Source organism: Synchiropus splendidus, chromosome 10 (genome assembly GCF_027744825.2).
Source record: "Synchiropus splendidus isolate RoL2022-P1 chromosome 10, RoL_Sspl_1.0, whole genome shotgun sequence".
Classification (NCBI taxonomy): Eukaryota; Metazoa; Chordata; class Actinopteri; order Syngnathiformes; family Callionymidae; genus Synchiropus; species Synchiropus splendidus.
Window position 1 is genome coordinate 20,585,447 of NC_071343.1, and position 17,374 is coordinate 20,602,820.

General features: G+C 43.0%; 1 protein-coding gene and 5 non-coding genes across 7 annotated transcripts; 3 read left to right on the forward strand and 3 right to left on the reverse strand.

Moving 5' to 3' along the window:
• Positions 1-196: 196 nt before the first annotated feature.
• Positions 197-6,305, forward strand: LOC128765925 (uncharacterized). Of its 2 annotated transcripts, none has more exons than XM_053877179.1 (2): positions 197-2,947; positions 3,043-6,305. In XM_053877179.1, exons 1-2 carry the CDS (start codon positions 373-375, stop codon positions 3,054-3,056), a joined length of 2,589 nt encoding a protein of 862 aa, XP_053733154.1. In that variant the 5' UTR covers positions 197-372; the 3' UTR covers positions 3,057-6,305. The 2 variants fall into 2 exon arrangements, with proteins under 2 accessions (XP_053733154.1, XP_053733153.1); XM_053877178.1 differs by having other exon boundaries at positions 197-1,157; positions 1,641-6,305.
• Positions 6,306-6,631: 326 nt separating this feature from the next.
• Positions 6,632-6,703, forward strand: trnae-cuc (transfer RNA glutamic acid (anticodon CUC)). Its single transcript has one exon. It is a non-coding gene; the product is annotated as a tRNA-Glu (tRNA).
• A 1,419-nt stretch (positions 6,704-8,122) lies between these two features.
• On the forward strand, positions 8,123-8,195 carry trnak-uuu (transfer RNA lysine (anticodon UUU)). The gene has a single exon. It is a non-coding gene; the product is annotated as a tRNA-Lys (tRNA).
• A 1,309-nt stretch (positions 8,196-9,504) lies between these two features.
• trnai-aau (transfer RNA isoleucine (anticodon AAU)) lies at positions 9,505-9,578 on the reverse strand. The gene has a single exon. It is a non-coding gene; the product is annotated as a tRNA-Ile (tRNA).
• Positions 9,579-11,032: 1,454 nt separating this feature from the next.
• Positions 11,033-11,104, reverse strand: trnap-cgg (transfer RNA proline (anticodon CGG)). Its single transcript has one exon. It is a non-coding gene; the product is annotated as a tRNA-Pro (tRNA).
• Positions 11,105-16,944: 5,840 nt separating this feature from the next.
• trnae-cuc (transfer RNA glutamic acid (anticodon CUC)) lies at positions 16,945-17,016 on the reverse strand. The gene has a single exon. It is a non-coding gene; the product is annotated as a tRNA-Glu (tRNA).
• Positions 17,017-17,374: the final 358 nt, after the last annotated feature.

Genomic DNA, 17,374 nt, shown 5'->3' on the forward strand with positions numbered 1-17,374 from the left:
ATCTAAATGGAAACTTCTGATGACATAGCAATGGACATACAAAACGGGGATCTTGATGAAAACGGTGAAATTCGTAGATCCTGTCGTCCGAAGATTCCCACGGAAAGGATGCGTGAATATCAAGAGGAGGAAACTCAAAAAAGGGAAAGAAGGCTAATTCAGCTGTATGAAAAATGGAAGATGGAGGCAAGATCAGCTAGGAAGCAATTGAAGTTAGACTTGGATGAAAGTGAAATAGTGTCACTCATTGACAACCTGGAGAAATGTAAGGAAGATGTTGATAACATCTATATTAAGATAAGGAAATATATTTCTCCAAGCAATGAAACGAGACGGCGTGTTGATGCATGTGAAGCCGTCACAAGGGACATTATGAAGATAGCTCAGGAACGACTTGTTGGCCTAGACGGAGATTACGATCCAGAAACTGTGAAGCACCGCCTTCATGAGCTTTCAAAGTGTGATTACGCTCACTCAATTTATGGTTCAACAGTGTCACCCTCCAGTCTACACTCAAGCAGTTCAAGTCAAAGTTCCATTCTAGCAGCCAAAAGAACAGAAGCTGCAGCAGAACTTGCAGCCAAGGAAGCTGAGTATGAAGGGAAATTAAAGGAGGAAATGCAAAGACAAAGAATACAACGTTTGGAAGAACAACAGAAAAGAGAACTGCTAGATCAGAAAGGCGAGTTAGACAGACTTAAAGCAGAGGCTGACATCAGGGCTGCAAGAGCAAGATTGGAAGTGTACAATCAAGAAGTCAACGTACACTCCTATGATTACGAAACTAAAACGTATGAGAGAGTGTTTCTTGAACGTCCTGTACAATCAACACCAGGCCAGCACCACTCTAAAGCTCTGCCAGCTTCACCTCCTCCGCCCGCAGATGTGTCATTTCTGGCTCAAGCACTACAAGACAGCATCGCCCTGAACCGGCTACCAATGCCTGAACCTACCGTTTTCTCTGGCGACCCGATACAGTTCAATGAATGGAAGGCCTCATTCGTATCTCTCATTGACAGGAAGAATATTTCATCAGCCGAAAAACTTCACTATCTGAGAAGATACGTCAGTGGTGAAGCTCGAAAAACACTGGAAGGCATTTTCTACAGAGATGATGATGATGCATATAAGGATGCCTGGCTTCGTCTCAACCACAGGTACGGTCAGCCCTTTACTATTCAAAGAGCAATCAGAGAAAAACTGAAAAACTGGCCAAAACTCCAGCCCAAAGATGCAGGAGGATTCAGAGCATTAGCAGACTTTCTCCAAACATGTCTGGAAGCCATTCCTCATGTCAAGGGTTTAAACATATTAAATGATTGTGAGGAGAATCAAAAATTAGTCAAGAAACTACCAGATTGGGCCGCATCACGCTGGAACCGACATGTCACTCAGGTGATCAATGAAAGGCAGGAATTTCCAGAATTCAAGGAATTTGTCTCATTCATGCATATGGAAGCTGAGATTGCGTGTAATCCCATAACTTCCTTTCACGCACTGAATTCAAGTGAGACGCATGCAGACAAACTCCCATCAAAGGAGAGAAGAAACAGGTCCAATGTTCTCCATACACAGACCTCCACGGAAACTCATCCACCTTCAAAAACAAATGCAAACCCTCTGTGCATGTTCTGTCTCAGTATTAGCCATCGTCTACACCGATGTCCAAACTTCAGACGCACCTCACTAGATGAAAGGCGAGAATTTGTGAAAGACAAACGTCTCTGTTTTGGTTGTCTAAAACCTGGACACAGTGCGAAGGAGTGCCACCGCAAACATATCTGCGACAACTGTAAAGGAAGACATCCAACTCAGCTCCATGATGACAACTTCTGCAAAGGGAAACCAAAGCTTGTGTCACCCCAACCGGACATGGAAACGGCAACAACACAGTCTCTGCACACAAGAACTGAAGACTCATCGATCCACACATCCATGATTGTTCCAGTTTGGATCTCTTTAAGCCACAATCCAGTTACAGAGAAGCTAGTTTATGCTCTTCTGGACACTCAAAGTGACACTGTCTTCATTGATGAAGAGGTCGGTCATAGTCTTCAAGCAGAGACACAGCCTGTAAAGTTAAAGATGACAACGATGATGGGGAGAGATGAGGTAATGAATAGTGAAAGGATTACGGGTCTCAGAGTGCGAGGCTATAATTCATCAACCTACATCGATCTACCACCAGCTTACAGCCGAGACTGCATTCCAATTAGTCGAGCACACATTCCTACGTGTGAAACGGCAAGACAGTGGAACCATCTTCAACAAATCGCTCAAGAGATTCCACCACCACTAAAATGTGACGTTGGTCTTCTAATCGGCTACAACTGCTCTCAAGCGTTAGCACCACGACAAGTGATTCTGGGAGGAGATAATGAGCCTTATGCAGTTCGAACTGATTTGGGTTGGAGTGTTGTTGGTGGTTCATCATTCCATAACAAATCTGGCATCAACAGCATTTGCCACAGAGTTGCTGTCAAGGAACATCCCCCGGTGACACCACTAGATGTTATTAAGGTTCTGGAGTCTGATTTCAAGGACACAGACAAGAGTGAAAATTCGTTCTGTCAAGATGACATTCTCTTTCTCAATATAATGAGGGAAAACATCAGCAAAAATGATCAAGGACATTATGAAATGCCGCTACCATTTAAGGAAAGACCACATCTCCCGAACAACAGACAACTTGCAGTCGTGCGACTAGGCCACCTGAAAAAGAAATTACTGAGGGATGAAATGTACAAAGAACATTATGTGAAGTTCATGAGTGAAGTCATTGACAGAGGTGATGCAGAAGAAGTGCACCAAGGTGGAAAGGAAGGAGAAAGGTGGTACATTCCACACCATGGAGTTTATCACGCCAAAAAACCAAGTAAGCTCCGTGTGGTCTTCGACTGTTCTGCAAGATACCAAGGAACAAGCCTCAATGAACATCTTCTTCGAGGTCCTGATCTCATGAACAGTCTGATTGGCATTCTTCTGAGATTCAGACAACACCATATTGCCGTGATGAGTGATGTTGAAAAGATGTTTCATCAGTTTCATGTGCCTGAACCTGACAGAGACTACCTACGTTTCCTTTGGTGGAAAAATGGAGATCTTACAGCAGAGCCTTCCGAATACAGAATGAAGGTCCATCTCTTTGGTGCAGCATCATCGCCTGGATGTGCCAACTACGGACTCAAACATCTGGCAAAGGAGAACCAAGGTCAGTTTCCTCTTGGATCACAGTATATCATGAAAGACTTTTATGTTGACGATGGTGTTACAAGTGTAGCAGATGCGAGCCAAGCTGTTCAGCTTGCACAGGAGGCAACACAACTGTGTGCTTTAGGTGGTCTAAGACTCCATAAATTTGTGTCCAACAGCAAGCTTGTTCTTGAAAGTTTACCACAGTCTGAATGTGCCATTCACTTACAAGATCTTGATTTGAATCTCAATGAGCCCAAAACAGAACGAGCTCTGGGGATACATTGGCACCCTGAGTCTGACACTTTGAGATTTCAAAACTACCTGAAAGGACAACCTGAATCACGGCGTGGGATACTGTCCACAGTTGCCTCAATTTACGACCCACTTGGTCTAATCGCTCCAGTCTTGCTTGTTGGAAAAAGAGTGCTTCAGGAGACTTGTAAACGTGGAATTAGCTGGGATGAACCACTTGTCAGCCCACTACAAGCTACGTGGGAACAATGGAAAGGTGAGCTGAATAGACTGAATTCAATCTCAGTTGCTCGTTGTTTCATTCCCTCTGACTTTGGACACACAGTAAAAAGAGAGCTACATCACTTTTCTGATGCTAGCACATATGGGTATGGCCAATGCTCATACCTACGACTGTTAAATGATGCAGGAGATGTCCACTGTACTCTGATTATGGCCAAGTCCAGAGTTGCGCCAATCAAAGTTGTAACGGTCCCCAGACTAGAACTGACTGCAGCAGTTGTTTCAGTTTCAATCAGTCACATATTGAAGGAAGAACTTGATCTTGAGGGAGCTGAGGAGTACTTTTGGACGGATTCCAAAGTCGTCTTGGGTTACATCAACAATGAGGCTCGACGTTTTCATACATTTGTCTCAAACAGAGTACAGAAAATACGCCTCATGACCAGCCCGCAGCAATGGCGATACATATCGTCAGAAGAAAACCCTGCTGACCTCGCCTCCCGGGGCTCCACTGCAGACCAACTCGTTACTTCAGGCTGGTTTTCAGGACCGCAGTTTCTATGGCAAAGGGAGCTACCTCCGGAAATAGAGTTCATACCTGATGTACAAATTGGAGACCCTGAAGTGAAAGGCGTACAACCTCTCAATGTACAGTGTACTGAGCAAACAAATCTGTTGGAGAAACTCTCAAAGTTCTCCTCTTGGAGCAAGGTCACTCAAGCAATCGCTCGTCTAATCCGCCGTGCCAAGGGTGACACATCAACGGACCTCAGCACTGTTCAGGAGAGAGAGGAAGCAAAATGTTTAATCATCCAGCGTCTACAAGTGCAAGAATATTCACAAGAGATTCACAAAACACTGAAAAGAGGAATTCTACTGTCACCACAGAGTCAACTTTACAAGTTTGATGCCTTTCTTGATCAGGACGGAATACTCAAGGTGGGAGGACGACTTAGAAATTCATCTCTCCCAACATTTCAAAAGCATCCAACTTTGCTTCCAAAGAATCACCACATCACCAAGCTGATCATTGCTCATTATCACTCGACGATCAAGCATCAAGGAAAAGGCATGACAATGAACGAGATCAGAGCCAACGGGTATTGGATTCCAGGTCTTAACGGAACAGTCGCATCACTAATTCATCACTGCGTCACATGTCGAAAGCTAAGAGGAAGCACAGAAGAGCAGAGAATGGCTGATTTACCATCTGAACGTTTGGATCCTTCACCACCATTCACATACTGTGGAATGGACTGCTTCGGTCCTTTTCTCACGAAACAAGGACGAAAGACAAACAAGAGATATGGACTCTTATTTACTTGCCTGTATTCTCGTGCAATCCATATTGAGATGTTGGTGGACATGTCATCTGATGCATTCATCAACGCCCTTCGATGTTTTATTGCTCTGAGAGGAACTGTGCGTCAGATAAGGTGTGATCATGGCAGTAATTTTGTCGGCGCAAAGCATGAACTCACTCAAGCTCTAAAGGAACTTGACTGCAACAGACTGGCTACCTATTTAGCGGAGAGACAGTGTGACTTTAAAATGAATGCTCCCCATGCCAGTCACGCAGGAGGTGTATGGGAGCGACAAATCCGAACAGTCAGAAATGTTCTCAGTGCTACACTTTCGCTCTCATCTAACAGATTAGACGATAGTTCACTGCGGACCTTCTTCTACGAAGCTATGTTCATTGTGAACAGTCGCCCCCTCACAGTTGAAAACCTCAGTGATCCAAACAGCCTTGAACCACTAACGCCTAATCATCTAATCACCATGAAATCATCTGTGGCTTTACCTCCACCTGGCAAGTTCATCAAAGAGGACATGTATGCTCGAAAGCGATAGCGTCGCGTTCAGTTTCTCTCCGAACAGTTTTGGAGTCGATGGAAGGGGGAATATTTGAGCAACATCTCGACACGTCAACGTTGGTACAAAATAAGAAGGAATCTTCGTGTAGGAGACATTGTCCTGGAGAAGACACTGGACCATCCACGAAGTGAATGGAAATTGTCAAAGGTGGTTCAGACAGTGACGGACAAGGACGGACTCGTAAGAAGAGTGAAGATACAAGTTGCTGATCAGAAGATTGGGCCAGATGGACAACGTTTTGGCAAGATATCAGTTGTGGAACGACCAGTTCATAAGTTGATCCTTCTGGTGGAGACTGCATAATTGACAATGTTATTTAGAGACATATCCTTAATAAGTGATGTTTAACGGATATTAATGACATCATCTAAAGTGGACTGAAAGCATTTAAGTAAATCATTCGTTTATTTATGTGAATCAGAGTTACACTCATGATTGGTGGGAGTGTAACAGATTTAATGTTAGATAAATGGTGTTCTGAGTTCGATGTTTGTTGTTTCGGTGAGAATTATTATTTTAATTTGAAAGGCTATCCCGGAAGTATTCTAATCATCCACACTATGAGCTTGACGCAAGTTACCCGAGTTAAGCAATTTAATTTTGGCGTTTGACTGAGTAGGGCACAAGGTTTGTATATGTTTCCTCTGTGACTTGATATATTTTGTCTTTACTTTATTGAGACGGACAGCATGTGGGGAATATTTTGTTTTAGTGCGTTTGGCTTTCGACTTGACAAGCATAGCGAACTTTGCTAACGGTATGGGTCTCAGTAAATACGTGTCAAATATTTTCCGTTTATCCGTTTGTTTCAGCTCTTACAGTGATTCACCTTCAATGTTCGACGGCAATTAAAGCAGAGGTGAACATCAGTTGGAGAGACGGCTCGTCTTTTTATTTCAGTCAAAGACGCCACAATTATGATTATTATTATAAATATAATATCCACACAGACAGTCCCTTGTCCCATGATCATAGACACGGTTCATCATACCTGAAGCTGTGTGTGCATGGTGCTACTTGTGCTGTTTGAGTGGTTTTACAGATATCTTTGACAGTTGAAATCTCATCTGAACTGCTGAATGTGTCCCATATGGTCTAGCGGTCAGGATTCCTGGTTCTCACCCAGGCGGCCCGGGTTCGACTCCCGGTATGGGAAAGCGACGATCATTATGCTCTGTTGATGTTGTTTAATGACAGATTGTTGTTATTACTCACCTCTTCCAAACCTCCCTTAACTCGAGAGAATGCAGGCATAAATCCCACCACGTCTCACACACTAAATGAGAACTCTAACATATTCATTTGATACTTTTGTTGTCGAACCTGTGTAAGTGTAAATAAACACGTCGACTAACAACCACTGCCTCAGACAGCTGGTGTCAGTCTAACCAGTGAGAAGATCTTTAGTTCGGGTCTGATCGCAGTGTACTATCTATTTCAGATTTATGAAACTTCTGAAATCGAAAGACATCCATCACACACATCATACAATCACATACAATATTTATGATCATCAAACCAAACAAAAAAAGATTTTCTTTTTCCAATAACATAAAGTGCTGCACCAAAGAAAGGACAGAAATATGTTTTCTCCATGGAAGCTTTTAAACCTCAAACAAATTGTCCTGATATTTAAAAGGTTTGGTTTGTCTTGGAAAGAAATCAATGCAGATATATGTATGAATGTCTGTATCTTGTGCTGGCCAGCTAAATAACATTAGTTCTGAGGAGCTCTTGTGTTTGTGAGCAGAGTATCAAGCATTGGTGCTCAATCTGACCTGAACTTGTCCTCCGCGACCATCTGAAGATCTCTTCCTTTTAAATGCAGTCTAAAGTCCAATGTTTATCTACGAGGGAGATGCAAACATGTTGAACAGACGATGGATGGCAACTCGTCAGAAGTTCGGATCACCTGTATCACATGTGTCTCCTTCATCGTTGCTGCAGCGTCTAAGGACCCCGCCTCCCCAGTAGAGCACTGGTAACCAGTGTTGGTTAATCACGCCCACAGTCCACTATACTAACAAGGATCCTGTCAGCAGTGTTTAGCGTTCACATCTCTGTCAAAAGAGTTTTGTGGTTCATTCTTTTTATATTTCAGGAATATTTTATCCGACTGTCCATTGTGTGGGGACAAGGCTGGGAATATTCTTTAAAAACACCTGGGAAATTATAAGATCCAGAGAAATGATCCCAGGAAGAGTTTTATTGGTGGAATGTTTTTACTGGAACAAGAAAGTGAGAATCATGAATGTGTTCACTCCTCCAGACTCTGCCTAGTTCAATGTCATCATGACATCAGAAGTTCCCCTATTGAGCAGGAATCAAGATAACGGTTGCTCACATGGAGGTAATGTCGTCTCCTAAAACCAACAAGTCACGTCTTCCAATCTCCTTGAGGGAACTAACGATGAAAATGACCTGATTCAAGGAAGTTGAGGAAAATGAGCAGTTTGTCGCCGCGAGTTACAAAACACAGCTGATATCAGGTTTGTCATGTGCTCACCACAAACATCGGCTAAGACACAGGAACACACACACTGCATCAGGTTACACACATCACACCTCCCAAGGAGCCTGGATAGCTCAGTCGGTAGAGCATCAGACTTTTAATCTGAGGGTCCAGGGTTCAAGTCCCTGTTCAGGCGATGCTTTGTCACTGGCCAAGTTGGCTGTTTCACTGGTTGTGTGTTGGTCCAGGTTTCAAAAGGACTTGGTTCAGGCTATGATACGGTCGGGGCTCAGCTCTGACTCACTGATTGCATCTTGTTGAATCAGCTGGGTGAGATAAAACACAAAGTTCCAATAACACTGCCATGTTTTATTATTATTTATTAGATGTGTTTATATTCGACAGATGTGGTGCAAACAAGCCTCGTTGGCACAGTAGGCAGCGCGTCAGTCTCATAATCTGAAGGTCGTGAGTTCGAGCCTCAGTGACTTTTTAAAAGTGATATGGATTTTCATTCCATTCATTTACGTTCAACTGTTTTGGGGGACAAGCTCTGCAACATGACTCCAAATCTTCAGTCATCTTCCACTTTCAATATTAACCATGTCATATTTGCATTTCTGTTTTTACACTCTTGTCTCGTATATACTGTAGTATTGCGATGATTCTAAAGTATATGGAGAAGTGTTTTTGTTTTGGATTATAAAAACAGTGTACAGCAGGCTTTTCTGAGCTCCCACCCATCAGTCCACCTGTAGCACAAGAGTGATGTGTCAGTTGATCAATACTGTTGTCCAACAAAATGTTCAACAAAACTCCTTTTGATACTTTGCTAACATTCAGTTCAATCAATTTTCTACTCTGGTTAAATAAAGGAGTGAAATCAGATGGTATGACTCACAACTTTTAGGATCTTTATCTTTCTTATGTGAGATTCTCCCATTCTGAAATGATTCCTCAAACATCCTCCATAGAACGGGACAGAGCTTTTCCTTAAACCTTTTTACAGAACGCTGCTGTGAAGCCACTGGGGCCAGAGACCTCACCGCTCTGCATTGATAATTGCTGCTTGGAGTCCCATCACTTCAATTCACCCACATATGTCTAACACAGTGAGTTGATGTCTTTGTTGTAGAACCTGCTGTCAGTCTGAATAAACACATTAGAGCCACCTTGACTGACTGAGACAGCTTGTGTCAGCTGATGGGATTTCTGTTAACATTGACCAGTTACTGCCAGTGTTCTTTTAAAAGAAAAAAACATGTTGAGCCTCAACCAAGCTCTAATACAAATACATGGCTGCAAAGATTTTCAAGTTTTAAGGTTGGGATGTGCAATATCCTGTCATTAAAACAGTGAGTCAGTGGAGCATGAGGCATGTGATCTCAGGGGCTGGTGTCAGGCAAATACAGAAGAGGAGAGGCCTCTGTGAGGAGCTTCACTGAGGGATGAGCATTGAATAACAGAGATGAAATGGGGGAAGTTTCACATTTAAACGATAACAGTGGCCAGTATGAGGATCGAACCCATGGCCTTGGCGTTATTAGCACCACGCTCTAACCATCTGAGCTAACCGGCCAGTTGCAGGAGTTATTGTATTGCTGTTCTGGAGATAAGGAGAGGAGCGAGGGAACAAGTTGAACAAAGGACCTTCGATGTTAAAGTCCCCCATGAATGAAGAGAAAGATCATCACTGAGGTTGACAGATGATGAAGAAGAAGCAGTATTTTCTCTTTTCATACATTTCAGGTGATATGATCATGGGGTCTTTCAAGGCAAGTAAGCTAGAGTTGGACTCGTCACAACAGTGTTTGTTTCTCCAACAAGGATTCAAGGCCTTTCTTTCTCAATTCCATCTTGCTGGTTGACATGAATCCCAAATTACAGGCACAATTGATGAAACTCCAGCTTCCTTGTGTTGAAGGAGCACAGCAGACGTTCGATTCCCTTTTCAAGCGATGCTTCTGTGGGAGAGTTTGTCATTAGTTGCAAAAAGAATCACAGAGACCTTGAAAGGTTGGTGGTTCAAGTCCACCCAGGGACGTGCTGAGTGCCAGGCTACATCCACTCCGAGCCACACATTTCCTGTCTAAACATTTTCTGTGCCGGTTTCAAAGATGAATGGGCCACCTGGAGAATCAGATGTCAGATGTGGCAGTGTAAACTTGGGGCGTATTTTAAACTGACATTGACTGCAGTCACATGCAGAGAGTAGCACGACGAAGGCAATAGCTTGATTCAGCCGACAAGTCGGACTGCGCCAAGTTCCTAAGGTTCCTATGACAGTAGAGGAAGAGCGGTTGAAGCTGACAGGTAGTGAGAAGCTGTTTCAGACTGTTTTATTGAACTCTGTCGACAGCGATCGTGCTGACTAGTTTAACTAGTTTAACATCAGAGGTCCAGAATAAGTGCGTCAGACCAATGGGTCAACTGTGTCATCATCATCACCCTGCTTCCTTCCTGTTCACTGAAAGGATGGTAGTCTGAGCCCACGCAGGGACGTGCTGAGGTTACAGCCGCACGGAGCCGCACGATTCCCATCCAGACAAACTGTGCCAGTTTCTGTTAAAACGGATCCCTTTTGCCATCTACGGGGATTCACTGTAAAGGTTTGGAAACAATGTAGTTCATATGCCAGGACTGTGGAGGTGCCATAATGCTCTCGCCACAAATAAGAAGACAACACAGCACATTGACAAAGGAAAGAATTTGGAGCGTTTTTAGCAGCACTTCCAGCAAAGTTTCAGTTAAGCACCATTCTAAGACGCTGACTCACATTAAATGTTGAAACATAACGTACCATAACATGGTCATTGTGTTATTAAGAGTCTGTCACTGTTAAGGTCTCTGACGTTACAAAAAGATGATAATCATGGTCCTTAACCAATGAGCCACTGATGCATCAGAATCTTGTGCATGATTTTCCAGGCTATTATTTATTTGAAAAGTTACCACCACATTACTGGCGTTATTGGGCAATGCACTGGGAGAGGGGGCACAGAAACCTGAGCTCTAAAATCATTCTATGACAGAGGGCTCATCCGGGACTCGAACCCGGGACCTCTCGCACCCGAAGCGAGAATCATACTCCTAGACCAATGAGCCCTTCATACACACTTCCTAGCAGGAGAGGAACCATTACCACAAAGGCGATGAACAAGTCGGCCATACAAGGTCACACAAGGAGACATTTGGAGCCTTGGAAAACTGAGCTGTTGGTATTAGAACTCAGTAGAGACAGGAACCAGATTCACTACTTTTATTGAACCTGACCAAATCCGTCAGTGCTACGGAGAACTGACTCATGTGATATCATGGTTCTGGGTCACGTGATGAAAGTGCCTTTGTTTAAAAGTATTCATGCTTTGACTGGCATCATAATTCGAGGGGGAGTTTTTACAAGATGCTATTTTGTCTCATCTTGTGGTTTTCTTCATCCCAAGCTAGTCATGAACATAACATCATGTAGCTGATCAATATCTCTGAGAGTGAGCAGTGACACTGAAGAGATACTGAGTGTTGGCTGTGGTGTGGTCACCAGCTGAGACATTCAACGAAGGCCTCCTGATGTGGTGGAAAGAACTGAGAGAAAGTATGGTCTCCAATACTTTCTACAACTTCTTCACCTGATACCTTTGCTCTGTTTCTGACTCAACTCTGCCACAAGCAAATTACCATGAAGAAGAGGAGCTGTGCCACATCTGAGCTGTGTACAACCATGTTCCTCTGACAGTCTTCATCATCCTGAAGTAAAGAAAATGAACTCGGGCAATCGAATCCCGGTCTTCCACGTGATGGGCAAAGATGCTTTCCACTATACTAACAAGGATTCTGCAGGCTTCTTTTCACAGGAAGATGAACCATTCAAATCTCTGTCGAGAGAGTCTTCAGGTACATTTTTCACATTTTTATATTACATCCATTTTTTAGACCCAACCATGTCCATCTTTAGGCGGAGCTGAAATAATTCAATGGAGGGAAAAAAAGAATCAACAGAGCTGTTAACCGACCTGTTCCTGATGGCATTTGGCATCACAGTGCGATGGGTACATATGAACATAAACTTAATATTGGTTCTGGACTCAAAAGTTGACGACTCAATTTAAAAACCTTCGGTGGGGAAGGAATCAAAAAAAAAAAAAAAGCAATCTCTGCAACACATAAAATAGAAACCTTCCACAGTGGTTTGGAACCTCTTCTTTTTCTTTGCTTTAAGTTTGTGATAATGTTTGTCTTATATTCTTGTGTTCCTCTGTTTTGTTCTCAGTGCGGATTTTCAATTTCTGATCGGTGCCCGACTTTTAAATTTTGCACTTTTATGTTCTATGTTGATCCATTTCTTGTACAGCGCATGAACACACTGGGTCAGGGAATAGCGTTTTGACATTTTTTATTGAAGTACGAGGCAGACGAAGTGGCCTGACGCTGGGGGCCCAGGCTGGCTGCTTCTTCTGCCCGAGGAGGAAGAAAAGGAGACAGCAGCAGGTGGAGGACATGAATAAGCTGTGGATGTGGAAGGTTGGGGACTGTGGAACCTGACCTCTCTTCTAGCGACTGGAATCGACTGGTAGATAGATTGAGACCTCTGAAGTTAAACTAGTCATTAGTCGTATAATTTAGCAAGGCCATGGGTTCAATACCCATACTGGCCACCGTGATATTATATCTGTGAAACTTCCCCTATTTCATCTCTGTAAATCCATAACTCAATGCTCATTCCTTATTCAACCTCCTCATAGAGGAAATGCCTCTCCTCTTCTGCATTTCTGCACATCCAACACCAGCCCCTGAGATCACACGCCTCCTGCTCCACTCACTTAGAGTCATTTTACTGTGCAGTTGAAAATAAATGTTTTAAAGGCTGGGACATTGCACATCCCAGCCTCGTGGCTTGAGAAACTTTGGGACAATGTTTTAGATTTGTTTTAGAACTTTAGGCTAGACATGTTTAAAAAGCAGTGTCCATAATACGCATCAAAAGCTTCCGTGGTGGACGTGAAGCCCACATTAGTCATGTGAGCGAGGTATACTGTGGAAGACATTCTACCTATCGCAGCGGTGGAGTTGTCACTGCAATTGATGTTTCCAGTTGGTGTTGCTGTTGAGGTCATCATCAGCATCGGTTTTGCACTGTTTGTGGAGGTTTGTAACAGGTCAGTAATAACAACAATCTGTCTTCAAGAAAGTGGATGATGAAACTGCTGCAATGCATTTGAACAACATTAAAAGAACATGAAGATGGTAGTTCTCCCATACCAGGAGTCGAACCCGGGCGAAAACCAGGAATCCTGACCGCTAGACCATTTGGGACACATTCAGCAGTTCAGATGAGATTTCAACTGTCAAAGATATCTGTAAAACCACTCAAATAGCACAAGTAGTACCATGCAGATACAGCCTCAGGTATGATGAACCATGTCTATGATCATGGAACAAGGGACTGTCTGTGTGGATATTATATTTATAATAATTATCATAATAACAGAAGATGATCCCAGGTTCACATGTGTTCATGGAACGATGGTTAAGAGTTGGAGTCTCCATCATGACACCTGATTGGTTAAACTGTCTGTGCTCAGTTGGAACAAAAACCTGCAGCCCTTTCTGAGACAGTTTGGTGACACCTGTTTTGTCGAAAAGGGCTGTTTTTGATCAACATCACGTCTGTCAGAGTGAGTACATGAATGAAGTTTTTACTGCAAGATAAAGCAGGTGACGTCCCTGGGTGGGCTCGAACCACCAACCTTTCGGTTAACAGCCGAACGCGCTAACCTATTGATCCACATTGAAAATGTGGATCGGTGAACAAACGTTTTCAGTTTTCAAGGTTTGAAGATTGTGCAGAAGGATTGTGTGACTGAAGTCAGTGATCGCGATGTGTTTTTCAGCAAAGAGAGAGTGTGAAAGAAAGATGGTAGCAGTGCTTTAGGGAATAAATGAATAGAGAATGAGAGCAAAAGGTTCCACCATTTCATCTTTGCATCAACCAACACTGTCTTCCACTTCTTTGTCACAAACCTCATTGTACTGATCACATGGACATTGTGTTGTCACATGGCTCGCATCTGTTGTTCAGCCTTTAAATATATATATATATATATATATATATATATATATATATATATATATATATATATATATATATATATATATATATATATATATATATATATAAAGAAAATGCGGTGTTTACCCTCAAATCCTACGCTCCATAAATGAACAAGGGTGCCAAAACACCCTATCAGGTCAGGGTAGTGTTCAATGTCATGATGTTGAGGCCGGAGTTTGAAATGTTTCGGTGGTCCAGTATCTTCCTGTGCAAATCCTGAACTGATTCTTCCGTGAATACCGGGCACAGTACTATTTCAACCACCTCCTTCAAGTCCATCAGCACAGTCCATGCTCCGTGTCCTTCAGGTACCATATGAATGGGAGCAATCTCAGCAATGTGGCATTTTCATGGCCATTGCCTCCAATTGTGTTCCTTGCTGCAAATGTCTTGGGAATGGGTCGAGGTCGATCAACTTTGTCTGTGTGCTGGTATGGAAATGACACACTTTTGTTGTTCAAACACTTGAATGTGAAGTATTTGCATTGTATCATCTCCATTATACACAGCCATTTCAATCACACAATCCATCTGCACAATCTTCTTCTTCACTTAAAAACAGTTCACAGATGCACATTTTTTTGGTTTGCAGCATGTCTCTGTGGTGTCGGCTGTTAACCGAAAGGTTGGTTGTTCGAACCCACCCAGGGACGTGATCAGCTTTATTAACTTGCAATTAGAAATACAAGTTCATTGTTGTACAAATAAAGTAGGATTTTAGTAGTGTAGATTATTCTGCTTCTGTCTCTTGGAGTCAGCCACTGTTGCCAGCCAGTGTTATTAAGTAACGCGTTATTGGAACGATGTCATCTTTTGTAATAACGAGTGCCATGACGCGTTCCTTTGCCAAAATTACCAATGCGTTTCACAAAACTGTGATTTAAACATGCTTGTTACTCGTTACTGCACATTCACAACTCTTTAAAAAGTTTGAAAACCGGTGTCCATAATACGCATGAAAAGCTTTCGTGGTGGACGTGAAGCCCACATTAGTCACATGACGCAGCGCCGCGCCTGTGAAAAAATAATGGCTGCAGTCGATGAGGGTCCAGGTGTGGGATTCTTATTGTGGATATATTCTCATTATTTTTCCTTTTTTACCTGTAAAAGACCAGAGGAATATTGTAGTTGAACAAGCGTAGAACAATTCCATTCTGAAGCAGTTGAACACACTAGTAGCAGCGAGGTATGTTGTGGAAGACATTCTACCGATCACAGCTGTGGAGTTGTCACTGCAGTCCATGTTTCCAGTTGGTTTAGTTGTGTTGCTGTTGAGATCATCATCAGATCAGATTGAGCACCAATGCTTGATACTCTCCTCACAAACACAAGAGCTCCTCAGAACTAATGTTATTAAGCTGGCCAGCACAAGATATGGACATTCATACATATATCTGCATTGATTTCTTTCCAAGACAAACCAAACTGTTTAAATATCAGGACAATTTGTTTGAGGTGCATGCTCATAAATATTGTATGTGATTGTATGATGGATGTCTTTCGATTTCAGAAGTTTCATAAATCTGAATTAGACAGTACACTGTGATCAGACCTGAACTAAAGATCTTCTCACTGGTTACTCTGACACCAGCTGTCTGAGGCAGTGGTTGATAAGTTGACGTGTTTATTTAGACTTACACAGGTTCGACAACAAATATATCAACTGAAAATATTAGTGAGTGCTCATTCAGCGTGTGAGATTTATGCCTACATTCTCTCGAGTAAAGGGAAGTTTGTAACAGGTGAGTAATAACAACAATCTGTCTTTGAACAACATCAACAGACCATAATGATGGCAGGTTTCCCATACCAGGAGTTGAACTTGGGCCGCCTGGGAGAAAACCAGTAACCCTGACCACTAGACCATATGGGACTTGTGTGAGTCAGCCATTTTGGCAAAATGGAACACGTTCAGCAGTTCAGATGAGATTTCAACTGTCCACGTCTCGCACACAGATCAACACACTCTGTCCTCTGGTCAGACTGCATGAAGCCTCACGTGCTATTCACCCGAGCCATTCCTCCGTCTCTTGAGCATCATATAGAAGACTGTCATGGTCTGGAACTTTCCCACGATTTACTTGGACCATTGCCTTCTCCCCTTCCTCCGTACTCCGTATGGTGGACAGTATCTCTGCTTGTCACGCGGAATGCCGAGTTTCGGTTCCTCGATGGGATTCGATGCACTTTTCATCATGATGGTGAAGACTGTCGAACACTGATGGTACGTTCACACCGCCGGCTACTTTTCAGTCACGGTCGGGCCAATCGTCAGTCGCTGGTTGCTTGCTCTTGTTGTGATTAGTCACCTGCCTGGTTCGAACACATCCCCAAAGTAGGTCAATTGTCGAGGTGGAGTGTCCCCAAGTTGTTGTGGACGCAAGGTTGAAGACGGCTCAAGCAATCGCTACTTACAAAATCAAATGCTCAAATAGCACAAGTAGTACCATGCACACACATCTTCAGGTATGATGAACCGTGTCTATGATCATGGGACAAGGGACTGTCTGTGTGGATATTATATTTATAATAATAATCATAATAACAGAAGACGATCCCAGGTTCACATGTGTTCGTGGGACTCCATCATGACACCTGTTTGGTTAAACTGTGTGTGATTGGAACTAAAAGCTGCAGGCCTTTCTGAGACAGTTCAGTGACCCCTGTTTAAGAGGAATGTTTTTTGGAGATCAACCTCATGTCTGTCAGAGTGAGTACATGAATCATCCAACCATCCAACTCACAACCTGCTTGACTTACATCCACCCGTACTTATGAGCGATGGCAGCAGATGATTATTTGTTTTTAATTCAATGTCTGAATAATGATCGTCGCTTTCCCATACCGGGAGTCGAACCCGGGCCGCCTGGGCGAGAACCAGGAATCCTGACCGCTAGACCATTTGGGACACATTCAGCAGTTCAGATGAGATTTCAACTGTCAAAGATATCTGTAAAACCACTCAAATAGCACAAGTCGTACCATGCACACACAGCTTCAGGTGTGATGAACCATGTCTATGATCATGGGACAAGGGACTGTCTGTGTGGATATTATATTTATAATAATAATCATAATAACAGAAGATGATCCCTGGTTCACATGTGTTCATGGAACGATGGTTAAGAGTTGGGGTCTCCAAATTGACACCTGATTGGTTAAACAGTCTGTGCTCAGTTGGAAGAAAAACCTGCAGCCCTTTCTGAGACAGTTTGGTGACGCCTGTTTAAGAGGAATGTTTTTTGGAGATCAACATCATGTCTGTC

What these genes read in the sequence shown, in the direction of transcription:
- LOC128765925 (XM_053877178.1), top strand. Translation starts at nt 373, where the DNA reads ATGAAGATAGCTCAGGAACGACTTGTTGGCCTAGACGGAGATTACGAT. An exon ending in TGGCTTCGTCTCAACCACAG is followed by an intron (nt 1,158 to 1,640) that starts GTACGGTCAGCC and finishes GTTCTGTCTCAG; the next exon opens with TATTAGCCATCGTCTACACC.